Genomic DNA, 18,891 nt, shown 5'->3' with positions numbered 1-18,891 from the left:
AGGAGAGACACGAGAGAGCAGGTGGGAGATGTGACGAGGCTCCGATCTGTGGCCATGCAGGGTCATTAAACCCAATCCCATGGCGACAGAACGAGACAACCAAGGAGAGGGAGGAAGAGAGGGGTTTAAATAAAGGGCCCATCTTAAAATAGACACACCTATTCCTCATTTGGGATTGAGTTAGCAGGGAGGATAGGCCCATTCTGCCCTGAAAGACTCTCCTCTCTGAACACACCAAACAGAAGAAGTATAGAGAGAGAGACTGTACCACAGTCTCTTTGACTGATCAGCCGTCTGCCTTTTCAAGGACACTTAGGCCTGCACACACACACACACACACACACACACACACACACACACACACACACACACACACACACACACACACACACACACACACACACACACACACACACACACACACACACACACACACACACACACACACACACACACACACACACACACACACACATCACTAGACCTTGTACGGGGAAAATAAGTAGGTGCACAGAATACATATTACAAAACACACTAATCATTTATCTGTCAGACGCAGTTAAAGGGGCCTTGGCCATTGTAGGAGATTCTGTGTGCATGTGATACAGAGAGGGTTAATGGGGTTGCATTTACCCAGGGACGAGCAGGGACGAGCAGGGATGAGCAGGGACGAGCAGGGATGAGCAGGGACGAGCAGGGACCAAGGGACAGCAAACCACATGCATATGCAGATTATCTGCTAACGTAGTAGAGCGAGACTGACTTCAAAAGGCATCCGGCACGAGAGAGAAGCAGAGAGAGAGAGAGAGAAGCAGAGGGAGAGAGAGAGAAGCAGAGGGAGAGAGAGAGAAGCAGAGGGAGAGAGAGAGAAGCAGAGAGAGAGAGAGAGAAGCAGAGGGAGAGAGAGAGAAGCAGAGGGAGAGAGAGAGAAGCAGAGGGAGAGAGAGAGAAGCAGAGGGAGAGAGAGAGAAGCAGAGGGAGAGAGAGAGAGACTGAGAGAGAAGCAGAGGGAGAAAGAGAGAGACTGAGAGTGACTGAAGGGAAAGTCCTTTCCCTTTTGAAGGGAAAGAGAAAGATTTAGGTTGTAAATAATTAGGGAAGAATACTTTGGCTTTGTTTTCTTCTCTGTTTGAGGAAAACACACACACTGTTATCTACAGTAATCCGCCACACAGCTGTGTCGTTCCAGAATGTGTGTTTACTTCCTCTACCTTCACACCCTCATGTTCCTCCTCACTCACACACACACACACACACACACACACACACACACACACACACACACACACACACACACACACACACACACACACACACACACACACACACACACACACACACACACACACACACACACACACACACACACACACACACACACACACACACACACACACGCTTACAAAGAGAGCTTGGTGTATAATTTCATCCTGTGTGTTTTGCTCCCCTAATGAAGCATTCTCTGTTGGTTTGATTGACACTGGGCTCGTTATTCAGCAGACATTCTGCAGCATGACTGAGACTCAGAACACGGTGTGAGAGATGGGGAGGGGTGTTGGGAGGCAGAGAAAGAGGGGGATGAAGGGAGGGGAGGAACAAGGTGTGAGAGATGGGGAGGGGTGTTGGGAGGCAGAGAAAGAGGGGGATGAAGGGAGGGGAGGAACAAGGTGTGAGAGATGGGGAGGGGTGTTGGGAGGCAGAGAAAGAGGGGCATGAAGGGAGGGGAGGAACAAGGTGTGAGAGATGGGGAGGGGTGTTGGGAGGCAGAGAAAGAGGGGGATGAAGGGAGGGGAGGAACACGGTGTGAGAGATGGGGAGGGGTGTTGGGAGGTAGAGAAAGAGGGGGATGAAGGGAGGGGAGGAACAAGGTGTGAGAGATGGGGAGGGGTGTTGGGAGGCAGGGAAAGAGGGGGATGAAGGGAGGGGAGGAACATGGTGTGAGAGATGGGGAGGGGTGTTGGGAGGTAGAGAAAGAGGGGGATGAAGGGAGGGGAGGAACATGGTGTGAGAGTGGGGAGGGGTGTTGGGAGGTAGAGAAAGAGGGGGATGAAGGGAGGGGAGAAACAAGGTGTGAGAGATGGGGAGGGGTGTTGGGAGGGAGAGAAAGAAGGGGGATGAAGGGAGGGAGGAACAAGGTGTGAGAGATGGGGAGGGGTGTTGGGAGGTAGAGAAAGAGGGGGATGAAGGGAGGGGAGGAACACGGTGTGAGAGATGGGGAGGGGTGTTGGGAGGTAGAGAAAGAGGGGGATGAAGGGAGGGGAGGACCAAGGTGTGAGAGATGGGGAGGGGTGTTGGGAGGTAGAGAAAGAGGGGATGAAGGGAGGGGAGGAACAAGGTGTGAGAGATGGGGAGGGGTGTTGGGAGGTAGAGAAAGAGGGGGATGAAGGGAGGGGAGGAACATGGTGTGAGAGATGGGGAAGGGTGTTGGGAGGTAGAGAAAGAGGGGGATGAAGGGAGGGGAGGAACAAGGTGTGAGAGATGGGGAGGGGTGTTGGGAGGTAGAGAAAGAGGGGGATGAAGGGAGGGGAGGAACACGGTGTGAGAGATGGGGAGGGGTGTTGGGAGGCAGAGAAAGAGGGGGATGAAGGGAGGGGAGGAACAAGGAAGGAGAGGGATGGAGGGAAGGACGGGGTGAAATGAGGGGATATTAGGAAGTGGGGAGGTAGAGAGGGTTGAGGGGGGATTGAAATATAAGGAGGGGGGGTGTTGATGGTATTATTATCAACTATGGGCTAATTACAACTGTGAGGTGATTATGGACAATAAGAGAGACCAGCTGGTAATTCATAGAGGCTACTGTACACTACTACACACAACCGACCTGGACCTGACCCCGACTTCCTGAGACACACACACACACTCTGATGTTTTGTATTGTCGTAGTGGTCCAGTAGTGTAGTACAGGTAGTTGTCTCTCTCTCCTAGCGGTCCTGTGGTCCTGTGTAGCTCAGTTGGTAGAGCATGGCGCTTGTAACGCCAGGGTAGTGGGTTTGATCCCTGGGACCACCCATACGTAGAATGTATGCACGCATGACTGTAAGTCGCTTTGGATAAAAGCGTCTGCTAAATGGCATATATTATATATTATTATTATATTATGTGTTAGTGCAGGTATTTTACTCTATAGCTCCAGGCCTTACATGATGCTCTGTAATTATGAATAGAGCAGCATAAAGAGTGACACACACACACACACACACACACAGAAGAGTGTATAATTACCGGGGGACCACACAATGCCCCATCTCAGTGTGCTGCGTCTGTTATTGTCTCTACGGCCACCGCGCGGCAACGGCCGTCTCACCGTGGCAACAGCGTTAACCATACTGGTGGGCACCGTGGCCCCAGCCTCGTTGCCACTGAATATTCATGAGAGTAGCAGTCTTACTAGATGGCAGTGCAGCCAGCGCCTGGCATGGCTATGCAGATGGACTCACTGGGGAGTGCTGTAAATGAGACAGGTGTGTGTGTGTGTGTGTGTGTGTGTGTGTGTGTGTGTGTGTGTGTGTGTGTGTGTGTGTGTGTGTGTGTGTGTGTGTGTGTGTGTGTGTGTGTGTGTGTGTGTGTGTGTGTGTGTGTGTGTGTGTGTTGGCATCATTGAGGATGACTCGGGTTCATACGTAGACCAGACTGTGAGCTCACTACATAGTATTGTCAGATCCCTGAGATAAGAACTCAAATGCTGGAAGAAATCACTCTCTCTCTCTGTGTCGCTCTCTCTCTCTGTGTGTGTATCTGTCTCTGTCTCTGTCTCTGTCTCTGTCTCTCTCTCTCTCTCTCTCTCTCTCTCTCTCTCTCTCTCTCTCTCTCTCTCTCTCTCTCTTTCTCTCTGTGTGTATCTGTCTCTGTCTCTGTCTCTGTCTCTCTCTCTCTCTCTCTCTGTCTCTGTCTCTCTCTCTCTCTCTCTCTCTCTCTCTCTCTCTCTCTCTCTCTCTCTCTCTCTCTCTCTCTCTCTCTCTCTCTCTCTCTCTCGTGTGGTTATCAGTGTTTAAGGCTCTTTGCTGGGTCTCATGTATTCCCTGGTGATTGGCAGCAGATGGAAGCCTTCACAACAGCCAGCTTCACACAATTCAGGAACACACACACACCACTCACTCTGGCGCTTCAAACACACTCGTCACAAACATCCCAACTACCATCCCAAAGCCACAGATGAACACATCACAAATCCGCACCCCCTCCCCCTACCCCACCCCTAAACACACAAAGTACACACACACACACTCGAGCCATGTAAAGTTGGTAGTGTATTAGATGTGCTGGTGACTGTAGAGCTGAGATGTAGGAGGGGAAACACTACCGTCAGCAGACCTAGGGTCACATTCACTTAGCGTTTACACCAGGGCAGTGTCTGCACCTGTTATTTCACAGGGGGAACACACAGCCACTCTGAAAGTATCAGCTGCATGGGCACAGGTACATAGATTTAAGATAGTATGTGTTTAGTATGATGATGATGATACCAGTGAGATCATAGATTTCAGATAGTATGTGTTTAGTATGATGATGATGATGATGATGATGATGATGATACCCGTGAGATCATAGATTTCAGAAAGTATGTGTTTAAAATGATGATACCAGTGAGATCATAGATTTCAGATAGTATGTGTTTAGTATGATGATGATGATACCAGTGAGATCATAGATTTCAGATAGTATGTGTTTAGTATGATGATGATGATACCAGTGAGATCATAGATTTCAGATAGTATGTGTTTAGTATGATGATGATGATGATGATGATACCAGTGAGATCATAGATTTCAGATAGTATGTGTTTAGTATGATGATGATGATACCGTGAGATCATAGATTTCAGATAGTATGTGTTTAGAATGATGATGATGATGATGATGAAGATACCAGTGAGATCATAGATTTCAGAAAGTATGTGTTTAGTATGATGATGATGATACCCGTGAGATCATAGATTTCAGATAGTATGTGTTTAGTATGATGATGATGATGATGATACCAGTAAGATCATAGATTTCAGATAGTATGTGTTTAGTATGATGATGATGATGATGATACCAGTGAGATCATAGATTTCAGATAGTATGTATTTAGTATGATGATGATGATGATACCAGTGAGATCATAGATTTCAGATATTATGTGTTTAGTATGATGATGATGATGATGATGATGATACCCGTGAGATCATAGATTTCAGATAGTATGTGTTTAGTATGATGATGATGATGATGATACCAGTGAGATCATAGATTTCAGATAGTATGTGTTTAGTATGATGATGATGATACCAGTGAGATCATAGATTTCAGATAGTATGTGTTTAGTATGATGATGATGATGATGATGATACCAGTGAGATCATAGATTTCAGATAGTATGTGTTTAGTATGATGATGATGATGATGATGATACCAGTGAGATCATAGATTTCAGATAGTATGTGTTTAGTATGATGATGATGATGATACCAGTGAGATCATAGATTTCAGATATTATGTGTTTAGTATGATGATGATGATGATGATGATGATACCCGTGAGATCATAGATTTCAGATAGTATGTGTTTAGTATGATGATGATGATGATGATACCAGTGAGATCATAGATTTCAGATAGTATGTGTTTAGTATGATGATGATGATACCAGTGAGATCATAGATTTCAGATAGTATGTGTTTAGTATGATGATGATGATGATACCAGTGAGATTATAGATTTCAGATAGTATGTGTTTAGTATGATGATGATGATGATGATACCAGTGAGATCATAGATTTCAGATAGTATGTGTTTAGTATGATGATGATGATGATGATGATACCCGTGAGATCATAGATTTCAGATAGTATGATGATGATACCCGTGAGATCATAGATTTCAGATAGTATGTGTTTAGTATGATGATGATGATACCAGTGAGATCATAGATTTCAGATAGTATGTGTTTAGTATGATGATGATGATACCCGTGAGATCATAGATTTCAGAAAGTATGTGTTTAGTATGATGATGATGATGATGATGATACCAGTGAGATCATAGATTTCAGATAGTATGTGTTTAGTATGATGATGATAAAGAGGATAGCAGTGAGATCATAGATTTCAGATAGTATGTGTTTAGTATGATAATGATGATGATGATACCAGTGAGATCATAGATTTCAGATAGTATGTGTTTAGTATGATGATGATGATGATGATGATAACCGTGAGATCATAGATTTTAGAAAGTATTTGTTTAATATGATGATGATGATACCAGTGAGATCATAGATTTCAGATAGTATGTGTTTAGTATGATGATGATGATACCCGTGAGATCATAGATTTCAGATAGTATGTGTTTAGTATGATGATGATGATGATGATGATACCAGTGAGATCATAGATTTCAGATAGTATGTGTTTAGTATGATGATGATGATGATGATGATACCAGTGAGATCATAGATTTCAGATAGTATGTGTTTAGTATGATGATGATGATGATGATACCAGTGAGATCATAGATTTCAGATAGTATGTGTTTAGTATGATAATGATGATGATGATACCAGTGAGATCATAGATTTCAGATAGTATGTGTTTAGTATGATGATGATGATGATGATACCAGTGAGATCATAGATTTCAGATAGTATGTGTTTAGTATGATGATGATGATGATGATACCAGTGAGATCATAGATTTCAGATAGTATGTGTTTAGTATGATAATGATGATGATGATACCAGTGAGATCATAGATTTCAGATAGTATGTGTTTAGTATGATGATGATGATGATGATGATAACCGTGAGATCATAGATTTTAGAAAGTATTTGTTTAGTATGATGATGATGATACCAGTGAGATCATAGATTTCAGATAGTATGTGTTTAGTATGATGATGATGATACCCGTGAGATCATAGATTTCAGATAGTATGTGTTTAGTATGATGATGATGATGATGATGATACCAGTGAGATCATAGATTTCAGATAGTATGTGTTTAGTATGATGATGATGATGATGATGATACCATAATAATAATATAATAATATATGCCATTTAGAAGACGCTTTTATCCAAAGCGACTTACAGTCATGTGTTTACATTCTACGTATGATGGTGATTGAACCCACTGGCGTTATGCTCTACCAACTGAGCTACACAGGACCACCAGTGAGATCATAGATTTCAGATAGTATGTGTTTAGTATGATGATGATGATGATGATACGAGTGTGCATCCTCGTGTGTGTGTGTGTGTGTGTGTGTGTGTGTGTGTGTGTGTGTGTGTGTGTGTGTGTGTGTGTGTGTGTGTGTGTGTGTGTGTGTCTGTCTGTCTGTCTGTCTGTCTGTCTGTCTGTCTGTCTGTCTGTCTGTCTGTCTGTCTGTCTGTCTGTCTGTCTGTCTGTCTGTCTGTCTGTCTGTCTGTCTGTCTGTCTGTCTGTCTGTCTGTCTGTCTGTCTGTCTGTCTGTCTGTCTGTCTGTCTGTCTGTCTGTCTGTCTGTCTGTCTGTCTTTCTTTCTCATTGGGCTTTAATTGCAGAAGGCTTTTCTGGTGTCATGTTCTGTGTTCATTCATTTTACATCCAAACACATGAATTATCAAGAGATGAACAACAGGGAGGGACAGAGAGATGAAGAGGAGGGAGAATAGACACGTTAAATTCAGTTGGGAGCCTTGCTCTCTCTCTCTCTCTCTCTCTCTCTCTCTCTCTCTCTCTCTCCCCTCTTTTTATCTCTCTCCCTCTGGAACGTTCCCTCTTTTTAGTAGGCACACAGACAGAGAGACAAGGTGTACACCGCACAGGCAGGTCCATCAATCGTCACACACACACACACACACACACACACACACACACACACACACACACACACACACACACACACACACACACACACACACACACACACACACACACACACACACACACACACACACACACACACACACACACACACACACACACACATACACACACACACATACACACACAGTGGTATGTCAGGTAAAACTGATCCTTGGAAAAACAAATGCTCTGCACACCAGCAAGGGGTGTGAGTGTGTGTGTGCATTTGGGTGAGTGTGTGAGTAAGGCCAGTGAGAGGTGATAGTCAGACCAGATTCAGATCAGTGACCTGGAACTCATTGGGCACTGAGAGCTGATTCACACACACGGACGCCACCCCCCCACACACACACCAGGCAGAGGTAGACATCCATACCTTCTCCTTATACCAAGATGCCAACAGACAGACGCCAGACACAGACAGACACATTTGCTATACACTTCGTCTGTGGAGGAATGCCAATACATAATCAGCCAATTAGAAACCTATGTGAGAATGCATATATCAGTTACCTAATCATCCATGATATACATGGATGATTAGATACATTAGGTACAACAGAGAGGGAGATGGTGGTGGGGGTCTATTTAAGTCCAGATACTGTAAGCCTCTCTGTTTGGCCTCTGGCCCTGACTGAGCTGTCTGGTGGATACATTGTAGTATAGAATTTTCTGGATCCAGTAGTTCTTCAGTATACAGTAGATCTTCAGTATACAGTAGTTCTTCAGTATATAGTAGTTCTTCAGTATACAGTAGATCTTCAGTATACAGTAGTTCTTCAGAATACAGTAGATCTTCAGTATACAGTAGTTCTTCAGTATACAGTAGATCTTCAGTATACAGTAGATCTTCAGTATACAGTAGATCTTCAGTATACAGTAGTTCTTCAGTATACAGTAGTTCTTCAGTATACAGTAGATCTTCAGTATACAGTAGATCTTCAGTATACAGTAGATCTTCAGTATACAGTAGTTCTTCAGTATACAGTAGATCTTCAGTATACAGTAGTTCTTCAGTATACAGTAGATCTTCAGTATACAGTAGATCTTCAGTATACAGTAGTTCTTCAGTATACAGTAGTTCTTCAGTATACAGTAGTTCTTCAGTATAAAGTAGTTCTTCAGAATACAGTAGATCTTCAGTATACAGTAGATCTTCAGTATACAGTAGTTCTTCAGTATACAGTAGTTCTTCAGTAAACAGTAGTTCTTCAGTATACAGTATATCTTCAGTATACAGTAGTTCTTCAGTATACAGTAGATCTTCAGTATACAGTAGTTCTTCAGTATACAGTAGATCTTCAGTATACAGTAGTTCTTCGGTATACAGTAGATCTTCAGTATACAGTAGTTCTTCAGTACACAGTAGTTCTTCAGTATACAGTAGATATTCAGTATACAGTATAGGTATTTACATTTTTGTGTGTATCAGAATTTCTCTCCTTCTGTTTGTGTGTGTGTGTGTGTGTGTGTGTGTGTGTGTGTGTGTGTGTGTGTGTGTGTGTGTGTGTGTGTGTGTGTGTGTGTGTGTGTGTGTGTGTGTGTGTGTGTGTGTGTGTGTGTGTGTGTGTGTGGAAAACATTAAGAACACTTCTCTAATATTGAGATTCAGGGAACCACCTCCTTTTGCCCTCATAACAGCCTCAATTCGTCGGGTCATGGACTCTACAAGGTGTAGAAAGCGTTCCACAGGGATGCTGGCTCATGTTGACTCCAATGCTTCCCACAGTTGTGTCAAGTTGACTGGATGTCCTTTGGGTGGTGGACCATTCTTGATACACAAGGGAAACTGTTGATGGTGAAAAACCCAGCAGTGTTATAGTTCTTGTCAGACTCAAACCGGTGCACCTGGAACCTACTACCTACCGTACCTCGTTCAAAGGCCCTTAAATCTTCTGTCTTGCTCATTCACCCTCTGAATGGCACACACACACAATCCATGTCTCAATTGTCTCAAGGCTTAAAAATCCTTCTTTAACCTGTCTCCTCCCCTTCATCTACACTGATTGGTGGATTTAAGCCATTATGTTTTGTACACTCAGTGCGTGCGTGTGATGTTGGGAGGGAAGTTGGGTGTGGAGTTTTTAGCAGAGCCCCAGATGGCTGAGAGACAGGTGAGCCAATTAGAGAGTCTCACTACACGGCAACATCATCACAACCACTGGAACGTTACAGCAACACATTCCCAACACTCACACAACGTTACAAGAACACCGTCACTACACCATAACGTTAGAGCAACACATTCCCAACAGTCACACAACGTTACAAGAACACCGTCACTACACCGTAACGTTACAGCATCACATTCCCAACACTCACACAACGTTACAGGACACCGTCACTACACCGTAACATTACAGCAACACATTCCCAACACTCCCACAACGTTACAAGAACACTGTCACTACACCGTAATGTTACAGCAACACATTCCCAACACTCACACAACGTTAGAGGACACCGTCACAGCAACACATTCCCAACACTCACACAACGTTACAGGACACCGTCACTACACCGTAACGTTAAAGCAACACATTTCCAACACTCACACAACGTTACAGGACACCGTCACTACACCGTAACATTACAGCATCACATTCCCAACACTCACACAACGTTCCAGGACACCGTCACTACACCGTAACATTACAGCAACACATTCCCAACACTCACACAACGTTAGAGGACACCGTCACTACACCGTAACATTACAACAACACATTCCCAACACTCACACAACATTAGAGGACACCGTCACAGCAACACATTCCCAACACTTACACAACGTTACAGGACACCGTCACCACCCCGTAACATTAGAGCAACACATTCCCAACACTCACACAACGTTACAGGACACCGTCACTACACCGTAACATTACAGCAACACATTCCCAACACTCACACAACGTTAGAGGACACCGTCACTACACCGTAACATTACAGCAACACATTCCCAACACTCACACAACGTTAGAGGACACCTTCACAGCAACACATTCCCAACACTTACACAACGTTACAGGACACCGTCACTACACCGTAACATTACAGCAACACATTCCCAACACTCACACAACGTTAGAGGACACCGTCACTACACCGTAACATTACAACAACACATTCCCAACACTCACACAACGTTACAAGACACCGTCACTACACCGTAACGTTACAGCAACACTTTTCCAACACTCACACAACGTTACAGGACACCGTCACTACACCGTAACATTACAGCAACACATTCCCAACACTCACACAACGTTCCAGGACACCGTCACTACACCGTAACATTACAGCAACACATTCCCAACACTCACACAACGTTAGAGGACACCGTCACTACACCGTAACATTACAACAACACATTCCCAACACTCACACAACATTAGAGGACACCGTCACAGCAACACATTCCCAACACTTACACAACGTTACAGGACACCGTCACCACCCCGTAACATTACAGCAACACATTCCCAACACTCACACAACGTTACAGGACACCGTCACTACACCGTAACATTACAGCAACACATTCCCAACACTCACACAATGTTACAGGACACCGTCACTACCCCGTAACATTACAGCAACACATTCCCAACACTCACACAACGTTACAGGACGCCGTCACGGCAACACATTCCCAACACTCACACAACGTTACAGGACACCGTCACGGCAACACATTCCCAACACTCACACAACGTTACAGGACACCGTCACTACACCGTAACGTTACAGCAACACATTCCCAACACTCACACAACGTTAGAGGACACCGTCACAGCAACACATTCCCAACACTCACACAACGTTACAGGACACCGTCACTACACCATAACTACTGTATATCGTTACAGATACTTTACAGTCATACGTTTCTACTTTTGGGAACATTCTGTCGTTCCGGTATAATCCACTATGTTTTCTCTCTCTAGGCACAGAGAATGTGCCAGTCTGCTACTTCACACAGAGAGAGCGACATGAGTTGACTTTTTTATGCATCCCAAAATACATTTGTCAAGCATAGCTGATATTCATTATCATTCTAATGATGTGCAAATGTTTAGAGAGAGAAAGAGAGAGAGGGAGAGAGAGAGAAACAATGAAGGAGAGAATGAAGAAGGAGAGAATGAGAGAGAGAGAATGAAGAAGGAGAGAGAGAGAGAATGAAGAAGGAGAGAGAGAGAGAGAATGAAGAAGGAGAGAGAGAGAGAATGAAGAAGGAGAGAGAGAGAGAATGAAGAAGGAGAGGGAGAGAGAGAATGAAGAAGGAGAGAGAGAATGAAGGAGAGAGAGAATGAAGAGGGAGAGAGAGAATGAAGAAGGAGAGAGAGAATGAAGAAGGAGAGAGAGAATGAAGGAGAGAGAGTAAGAGAGAGAGAATGATGGAGAGAGTGAAAGAATGAAGGAGAGAGAGAGAGAATGAAGAAGGGGAGAGAGAATGAAGAAGGAGACAGAGAATGAAGAAGGAGAGAGAGAGAGAATGAAGGAGAGAGAGTAAGAGAGAGAGAATGATGGAGAGAGTGAGAGAATGAAGGAGAGAGAGAGAGAATGAAGAAGGGGAGAGAGAGAATGAAGAGGGAGAGAGAGAATGAAGAAGGAGAGAGAGAATGAAGAAGGAGAGAGAGAGAATGAAGGAGAGAGAGTAAGAGAGAGAGAAAGATGGAGAGAGTGAGAGAATGAAGGAGAGAGAGAGAGAATGAAGAAGGGGAGAGAGAGAATGAAGAGGGAGAGAGAGAATGAAGAAGGAGAGAGAGAATGAAGAAGGAGACAGAGAATGAAGAAGGAGAGAGAGAGAGAATGAAGGAGAGAGAGTAAGAGAGAGAGAATGATGGAGAGAGTGAGAGAATGAAGGAGAGAGAGAGAGAATGAAGAAGGGGAGAGAGAGAATGAAGAAGGAGAGAGAGAATGAAGAAGGAGAGAGAGAGAATGAAGGAGAGAGAGTAAGAGAGAAAGATGGAGAGAGAGAGAGAGCGAGAGAGAGAGAGAGAGAGAGAGAGAGAGAGAGAGAGAGAGAGAGAGAAGAGAGAAAAAAGACAGATGGCAGAATCTAAACACAATACTACTGTCTCTCTGTCAACTATGTCACGAAAATTTATCTCAGAAATAATGAAGGAATTTACTAGTAATGAGCCTTTTGTCAAACATAGTCACACTCACATACTGATGCACTCAGGCATATACAGATATACACACCGACAGGCGCACACACACACACACACACACACACACACACACACACACACACACACACACACACACACACACACACACACACACACACACACACACACACACACACACACACACACACACACACACACACACACACACACACAACCTCTTAAATTTACACACACTATCTATTCACACAAACACTCTGAAACTCTGGGCAGGCGTCTTGTTGTGTGTTTTCTTCACTCCAAGAGATAACTGACAAGCCACGAGGGCTGCTTTCCCCTTAATGGAAGGTGACAAATTAATTTCTGTGTGCTAATGCCTGTAAGTGGAACAGCCCTGCTTTCTCCTGCTTTTCAATGCACAACCACAGGAACCTGTCTGCGTGGGGGGGGGGGCAGTGTTTGTGGGTAAAGTGTATGGGTGGGTATGCGTGTGTATTTTTCCCTCCCTTATTTTCTTGTGTAGGCCTATATACCAGGGCTTTAAGTCCTGGTTGACCTTAGGGAAGACATTATTATCACCCATGGTGCTCGGTATTAAAGAGGTGTTGATCGCGCCGTTCTGTCTCTTTGTGTCTTATCCATCCCTTTGGTTGCCCCATATGGATGTCCTTGGCTTTGGAGTCGGGAGACGAGAGGAAGAGAGGTTTATCTCTCCCTTGAGTCCTTCATCCATCCTTCCTTCATCCATCCCTCCTTTCATTGTTGATTGTCTCTCTGACCCCTCCCCCCCCTCCCCCTGTCCTTCTCGGTTCGTCTGAACCACACAGCCGTTTGTTTACTAACCCATGAGGACGTTGTCAGGGCGACAAAAGAGCTGTTATCTGTTCCGACGTAAGACTTGAGACTCCACAATGGATGAAAACATCCCATAATGGGTTCTCTTGTCCGCTGCTCTGTGCGTGGGGAAGATAAGATGAATTCTTCATACCCCGGCCTGATTGCAGAATCTTGCATCGAATGCAAGTTTTATTGCCTTCTCCTGTCTTACAGTCAAACTGCCGAGTCAAGCTTTTTTCTTTCTTCGGGAAAAAAACGAAATAATGTATTATTGTTGTATTTTTCTTGCTAGGAAACAGAGCGAAAAGACTGCGAGGAAGGAAGACCAGATAGAGGGGGAGAGGAGGATGAGAGGATTTCTTGAATGGATGAACACGGGCAGAATGCTTAAGGGGATGTGAGGGGAGAAAGGGGGGGAGGAGGAGTGTGGATGTGTACTCTTGTTCTCTACTCAGTCCGAGTGAGGCCTGAAGAGATGAAGATAGAGAGGGAGAAATAGGAACAGATGTGTACTCTTGTTCTCTACTCAGTCCGAGTGAGGCCTGAAGAGATGAAGATAGAGAGGGAGAAATAGGAACAGATGTGTACTCTTGTTCTCTACTCAGTCCGAGTGAGGCCTGAAGAGATGAAGATAGAGAGGGAGAAATAGGAACAGATGTGTACTCTTGTTCTCTACTCAGTCTGAGTGAGGCCTGAAGAGATACAGGTAGAGAGGGAGAAATAGGAACAGATGTGTACTCTTGTTCTCTACTCAGTCTGAGTGAGGCCTGAAGAGATGAAGATAGAGAGGGAGAAATAGGAACAGATGTGTACTCTTGTTCTCTACTCAGTCTGAGTGAGGCCTGAAGAGATGAAGATAGAGAGGGAGAAATAGGAACAGATGTGTACTCTTGTTCTCTACTCAGTCTGAGTGAGGCCTGAAGAGATACAGGTAGAGAGGGAGAAATAAGAAAAGAAGTGCCTGCAGATTTGGGTAATCCCTCTTTTATGAATAGGAAGCCAAGCTCAGCTAACAGTGACTCACAGACATAACAGAACCCCCACCTCCCCTTCTACTCCTCTGCCACTCTCCCTCACACATTCAAAGTCAAACTTTATTGGCACAACTGTTAAAGGTACAATGATGTTGAAAAATAACTTACTGCTAAGACGTTTTGGTTGCTGATCTCTCTCTCTTGGCTCATTCAGTGTGTGTAGTGGTCATAGCTTGGCCCAGGCTTGATCCTAGTCAAGGACTGGCTCTGGTTTGGCATGGTTAGTGTAAGGGTCCCTGCCCTCCCTGAGTCTGGCTAGGAGAGTACACTGCCTGCCATACGTTACCATGACAACACTCTTACATCAGATAGTGCCCCCCCCCCATGCAGCCAATGGGTATTGACCTTTCACTGTCAGACTGAGTTAGAAAGAGGAAGAGGGAAAGAGAGGGGAAGATAGGGAGTGAGTGGGAGAGAGATAGAGAGAGAGAGACAAACAACATCCATAAGTAGGTAATTTCATTCAACTGTAAACACAACACCATAGGAAGACAAAGACCGTGACGGGTACTGTATATTTGTGCAGTGGCATGAAGTTACTATGATGTCACACTACTGTGTGTGTGTGTGTGTGTGTGTGTGTGTGTGTGTGTGTGTGTGTGTGTGTGTGTGTGTGTGTGTGTGTGTGTGTGTGTGTGTGTGTGTGTGCGCGAGGAGAGGAGAGGAGAGGAGAGGAGAGGGAAAAAAGCAAAAATGTGATATATGATTTGGGTTAGTTCGGGTGTTAGGGCGGGGTGCAATCCTGCTAAAATCCGCAGCAAATGAGAATTGATCCAGGATTGTAATTTGTCATTTCCTCAGGTCTGTATGTGTGCTGGCCTCTCACCCCTCTCTCAGACGTGACCAGATGTTCACGGCCCCTCCAGGACTGATCCTAGAGCAGGAGAGGAGATTTACACAAGGAGATTGGCACTCCCAGCAGGAAATATCCAGATTTAATGTTTAGGATGGCATCAGGGTCGGTGATGGGACATGGGTTGAATACATTTAGAATGTAGAACTGAGGAAGAAGTAGGGTAGTGAATATGACTCTCAGATGTGCAATGAAAAACCAACAGACGGACTAAATTCAGCAATTGGGGCTTGGAGTTTGAAGCTGAGCTGTGTACTGCATCTTAACTGTGAATATACATGTTTCTTCAAGTTGTTGTTTTGGTCCCTTGCAGGTGTTGTAGAGAGCATATATTATTTTGCACATTATTGCAAACATTGTCATGAATCTTCCAGACAATCCATAACTTGAACAACCCTCCTCTATCCTCATTGCACGCACACATGCGCACACGCACATTGAGACGCTAATGAAGCTGTAGGCTTCTCTTTTTTTGTTCCTGGCTCAGTGAAACACGCATAAATCATAATAAACAGAAGGATGAATTTTTTATCAGCTGCTTCCTGAGTCTTCTGTCTCCGTCTCCTGTGAGTAGGACAGGCTCTGATGTGACAGATACCGGATTTGGTGTGTGTATGTGGGATTTGGTGTGTGTGTGTGGGATTTGGTGTGTGTGTGGGGGCGGGGGGGCGGGGATTTGGTGTGTGTGTGTGACAGGTAGTGGAGCCTAGCTGTAGCTGCTGGCAGGGCCCCTTTAGGGAGGGCCACTAGCTGAGACAAGTCTGTTTTTTGCTGGGAAACAACATGAAATGTCTCCATATCCAGTAGGCTCCATTCACTGGGGACTGGGTTGGACTGGACTGACCTAGGCTAGCTCCATTCACTGGGGACTGGGCTGGACTGGACTGACCTAGGCTAGCTCCATTCACTGGGGACTGGGTTGGACTGGACTGACCTAGGCTAGCTCGGCTGGGCTGAACTAGGTTAAAACTGGGCTGTGCTGGGCTAGAATAAACTGAGTTGGACGAGATCAGAGTTGGACCGGGCTGCACTGGGCTGGGTCAGGCTGGTCTGCTAGTAAAATAGGCCCACAACACAACAACATGAGCTGTCAGGGGAGATTACTTCAGCCAGGCAAGCCAGCAGGGTCTCCACCGTTCCACCAGAGAGAGAGAGAGAGAGAGAGAGAGAGAGAGAGAGAGAGAGAGAGAGAGAGAGAGAGAGAGAGAGAGAGAGAGAGAGAGAGAGAGAGAGAGAGAGAGAGAGAGAGAGAGAGAGAGAGAGAGAGGAGGAGGAGGGGGGGTAGAGAGAGAGAGAGAGAGAGAGAGAGAGAGAGAGGAGGAGGGAGGGGTAGAGAGAGAGAGAGAGAGAGAGAGAGAGAGAGAGAGAGAGAGAGAGAGAGAGAGAGAGAGAGGAGGGAGGGGTAGAGAGAGAGGGAGAGACAGGAGGAGGGAGGGGTAGAGAGAGAGAGAGAGAGAGAGAGAGAGAGAGAGAGAGAGAGAGAGAGAGAGAGAGAGAGAGAGAGAGAGAGAGAGAGAGAGGAGGGAGGGGTAGAGAGAGAGAGAGAGAGGGAGGGGTAGAGAGAGAGAGAGAGAGAGAGAGAGAGAGAGAGAGAGAGAGAGAGAGAGAGAGAGAGAGAGAGAGAGAGAGAGAGAGAGAGAGAGAAAAGAGGAGGGAGGGGTAGAGAGAGAGGGAGAGAGAGGAGGAGGGAGGGGTAGAGAGAGAGGGAGAGAGAGGAGGAGGGAGGAGTAGAGAGAGAGAGCGGGAGGCAGAGGGGAGGAGACGAGAGAACGTGTGTTTCTATAGTGTGAATAGGAACGAGAGAGCGCGAGGACAAGAGCGAGCGAGACAGAGAGCAGAAAGCCGCCGCTTGTTGTGAAAATAGAAGAAGAGGGTGAACAAAAAAGGGATCGGAGGAGAAACCCAGCTGTTGGGAGCAGAGCAGAGATGTTGGAGCTCTCGTCCGAGTTGGGCTTTGTGCAGAGTGTGTGTGTCGACAGCATATGCTGCCCCCCCTCTGCACCCCACCCCACCGGCGGATCCATGAGGGCCGACGATCTGCTGCTGAGGTACGCACGCACACATATATATATATATATATATACACACACACACACACACATATATATATATGTCGGAACCATACCCAGACACTCTTATGTGATCTCCTGTTTTAGTGTGTGTTTTGTGTTCTGGTTCAGTCTGTGTTTCTGTCGTATCTCACTACAATGTCTGTCAGTGTCTGCTGCTCTCTCTCTCTGCCTCTCTTTCTCGCTTGTTCTGTTTAGGTGTCCCTCCTTTCTGTCCTGCGACTGTTCATTTGTTCAAGTGTAAAATCCAATGCTTGTACCTCCCTTGCTCTCTTTTCCTCTCCAACCCATCCTCCTTTTTCATGCCTCCTCTCTCTGTATGTGAGTCATGGAGGGGTAGTGGAGGGTTACGGGTAATAGGGGCGGTGTGAGGGGCTTTATCCCTCTCTAGGGGAAAAGGCTGGCCAGGGGACGGGGCAGTCGATCAGGAGTGTGTGTTTATACTACTCGCTGTTATCCAGAGAGGAGAGAGGGAAGGAGGAGAGGAGAGGAGGGCGGGGCAGGGAGCAGGAGAATAGAGAGAAAGAGGGTAGGCTAGACTCCATATTTGGATTTTGGGTGCAAAATGTGTCTTTCGTTCGTTTAGCAAAAACAGACAATACCTTTTCATGTTTGATCAACACAATCGCCAACCTCTCCTTCTCTGTATCTCTCCCTTTCTGTCTCTCTTGTCCCCCTCTGCCTCGTTTCCGGACAATTTTTGGGGTTGTTGAAAGAGGTCTGCTTTGTTTATTTGGTCTCAGTCACCCGGATAGAGAGAGCGAGGGGAAAAGAGCAGGGAGGTGAGGGAGAGGGGGGACAATGGGGCGGGCACAGAAACATCCAGCTCCAACGAGACAGACACAGACAAACAATAAGTCTGCCAGCCACTTCAGTCTGCCGTTCTCTATCTCTCTCTCTCCTCCACATGTAATCTCTCTCTCTCCTACACATGTCATCTCTCTATCTCTCTCTCCTCCACATGTAATCTCTCTCTCTCCTCCACATGTAATCTCTCTCTCTCCTCCACATTTTATCATTACTCCCTGATTTACAGAGATGTATTTTTGCAATATAAACCACATGTACCTTTTGAGAGTAAATAACTATTTAAAACATGGCTTAGCGTCATACTGATGAACACAGCCCAGACGT

General features: G+C 45.4%; 1 protein-coding gene across 20 annotated transcripts in view; it reads left to right on the top strand.

Annotated features, from left to right (window-relative positions):
- LOC123994553 (CUGBP Elav-like family member 2) overlaps positions 1 to 18,891 on the top strand; it is a 291,904-nt gene that overhangs the window by 73,477 nt on the left and 199,536 nt on the right. For 6 of the 20 annotated variants that reach the window (XM_046297288.1, XM_046297280.1, XM_046297279.1 and 3 more), the window contains exon 1: positions 17,440 to 17,736. The exons of 1 other annotated variant lie outside the window; for it this stretch is intronic. In XM_046297288.1, the coding sequence (XP_046153244.1) occupies positions 17,615 to 17,736 (122 nt within the window). In that variant the 5' untranslated portion in view covers positions 17,440 to 17,614. Of the gene's footprint in view, positions 1 to 17,434; positions 17,737 to 18,891 lie in introns of those variants that run through there. 13 more of the 20 variants (XM_046297287.1, XM_046297284.1, XM_046297289.1 and 10 more) reach the window with 5 other exon arrangements.

Source organism: Oncorhynchus gorbuscha, linkage group LG14 (genome assembly GCF_021184085.1).
Source record: "Oncorhynchus gorbuscha isolate QuinsamMale2020 ecotype Even-year linkage group LG14, OgorEven_v1.0, whole genome shotgun sequence".
Taxonomy (NCBI): Eukaryota; Metazoa; Chordata; class Actinopteri; order Salmoniformes; family Salmonidae; genus Oncorhynchus; species Oncorhynchus gorbuscha.
The sequence above is the reverse complement of the archived record's forward strand: the minus strand, read 5'-3'. Positions and strand labels throughout refer to the sequence as shown.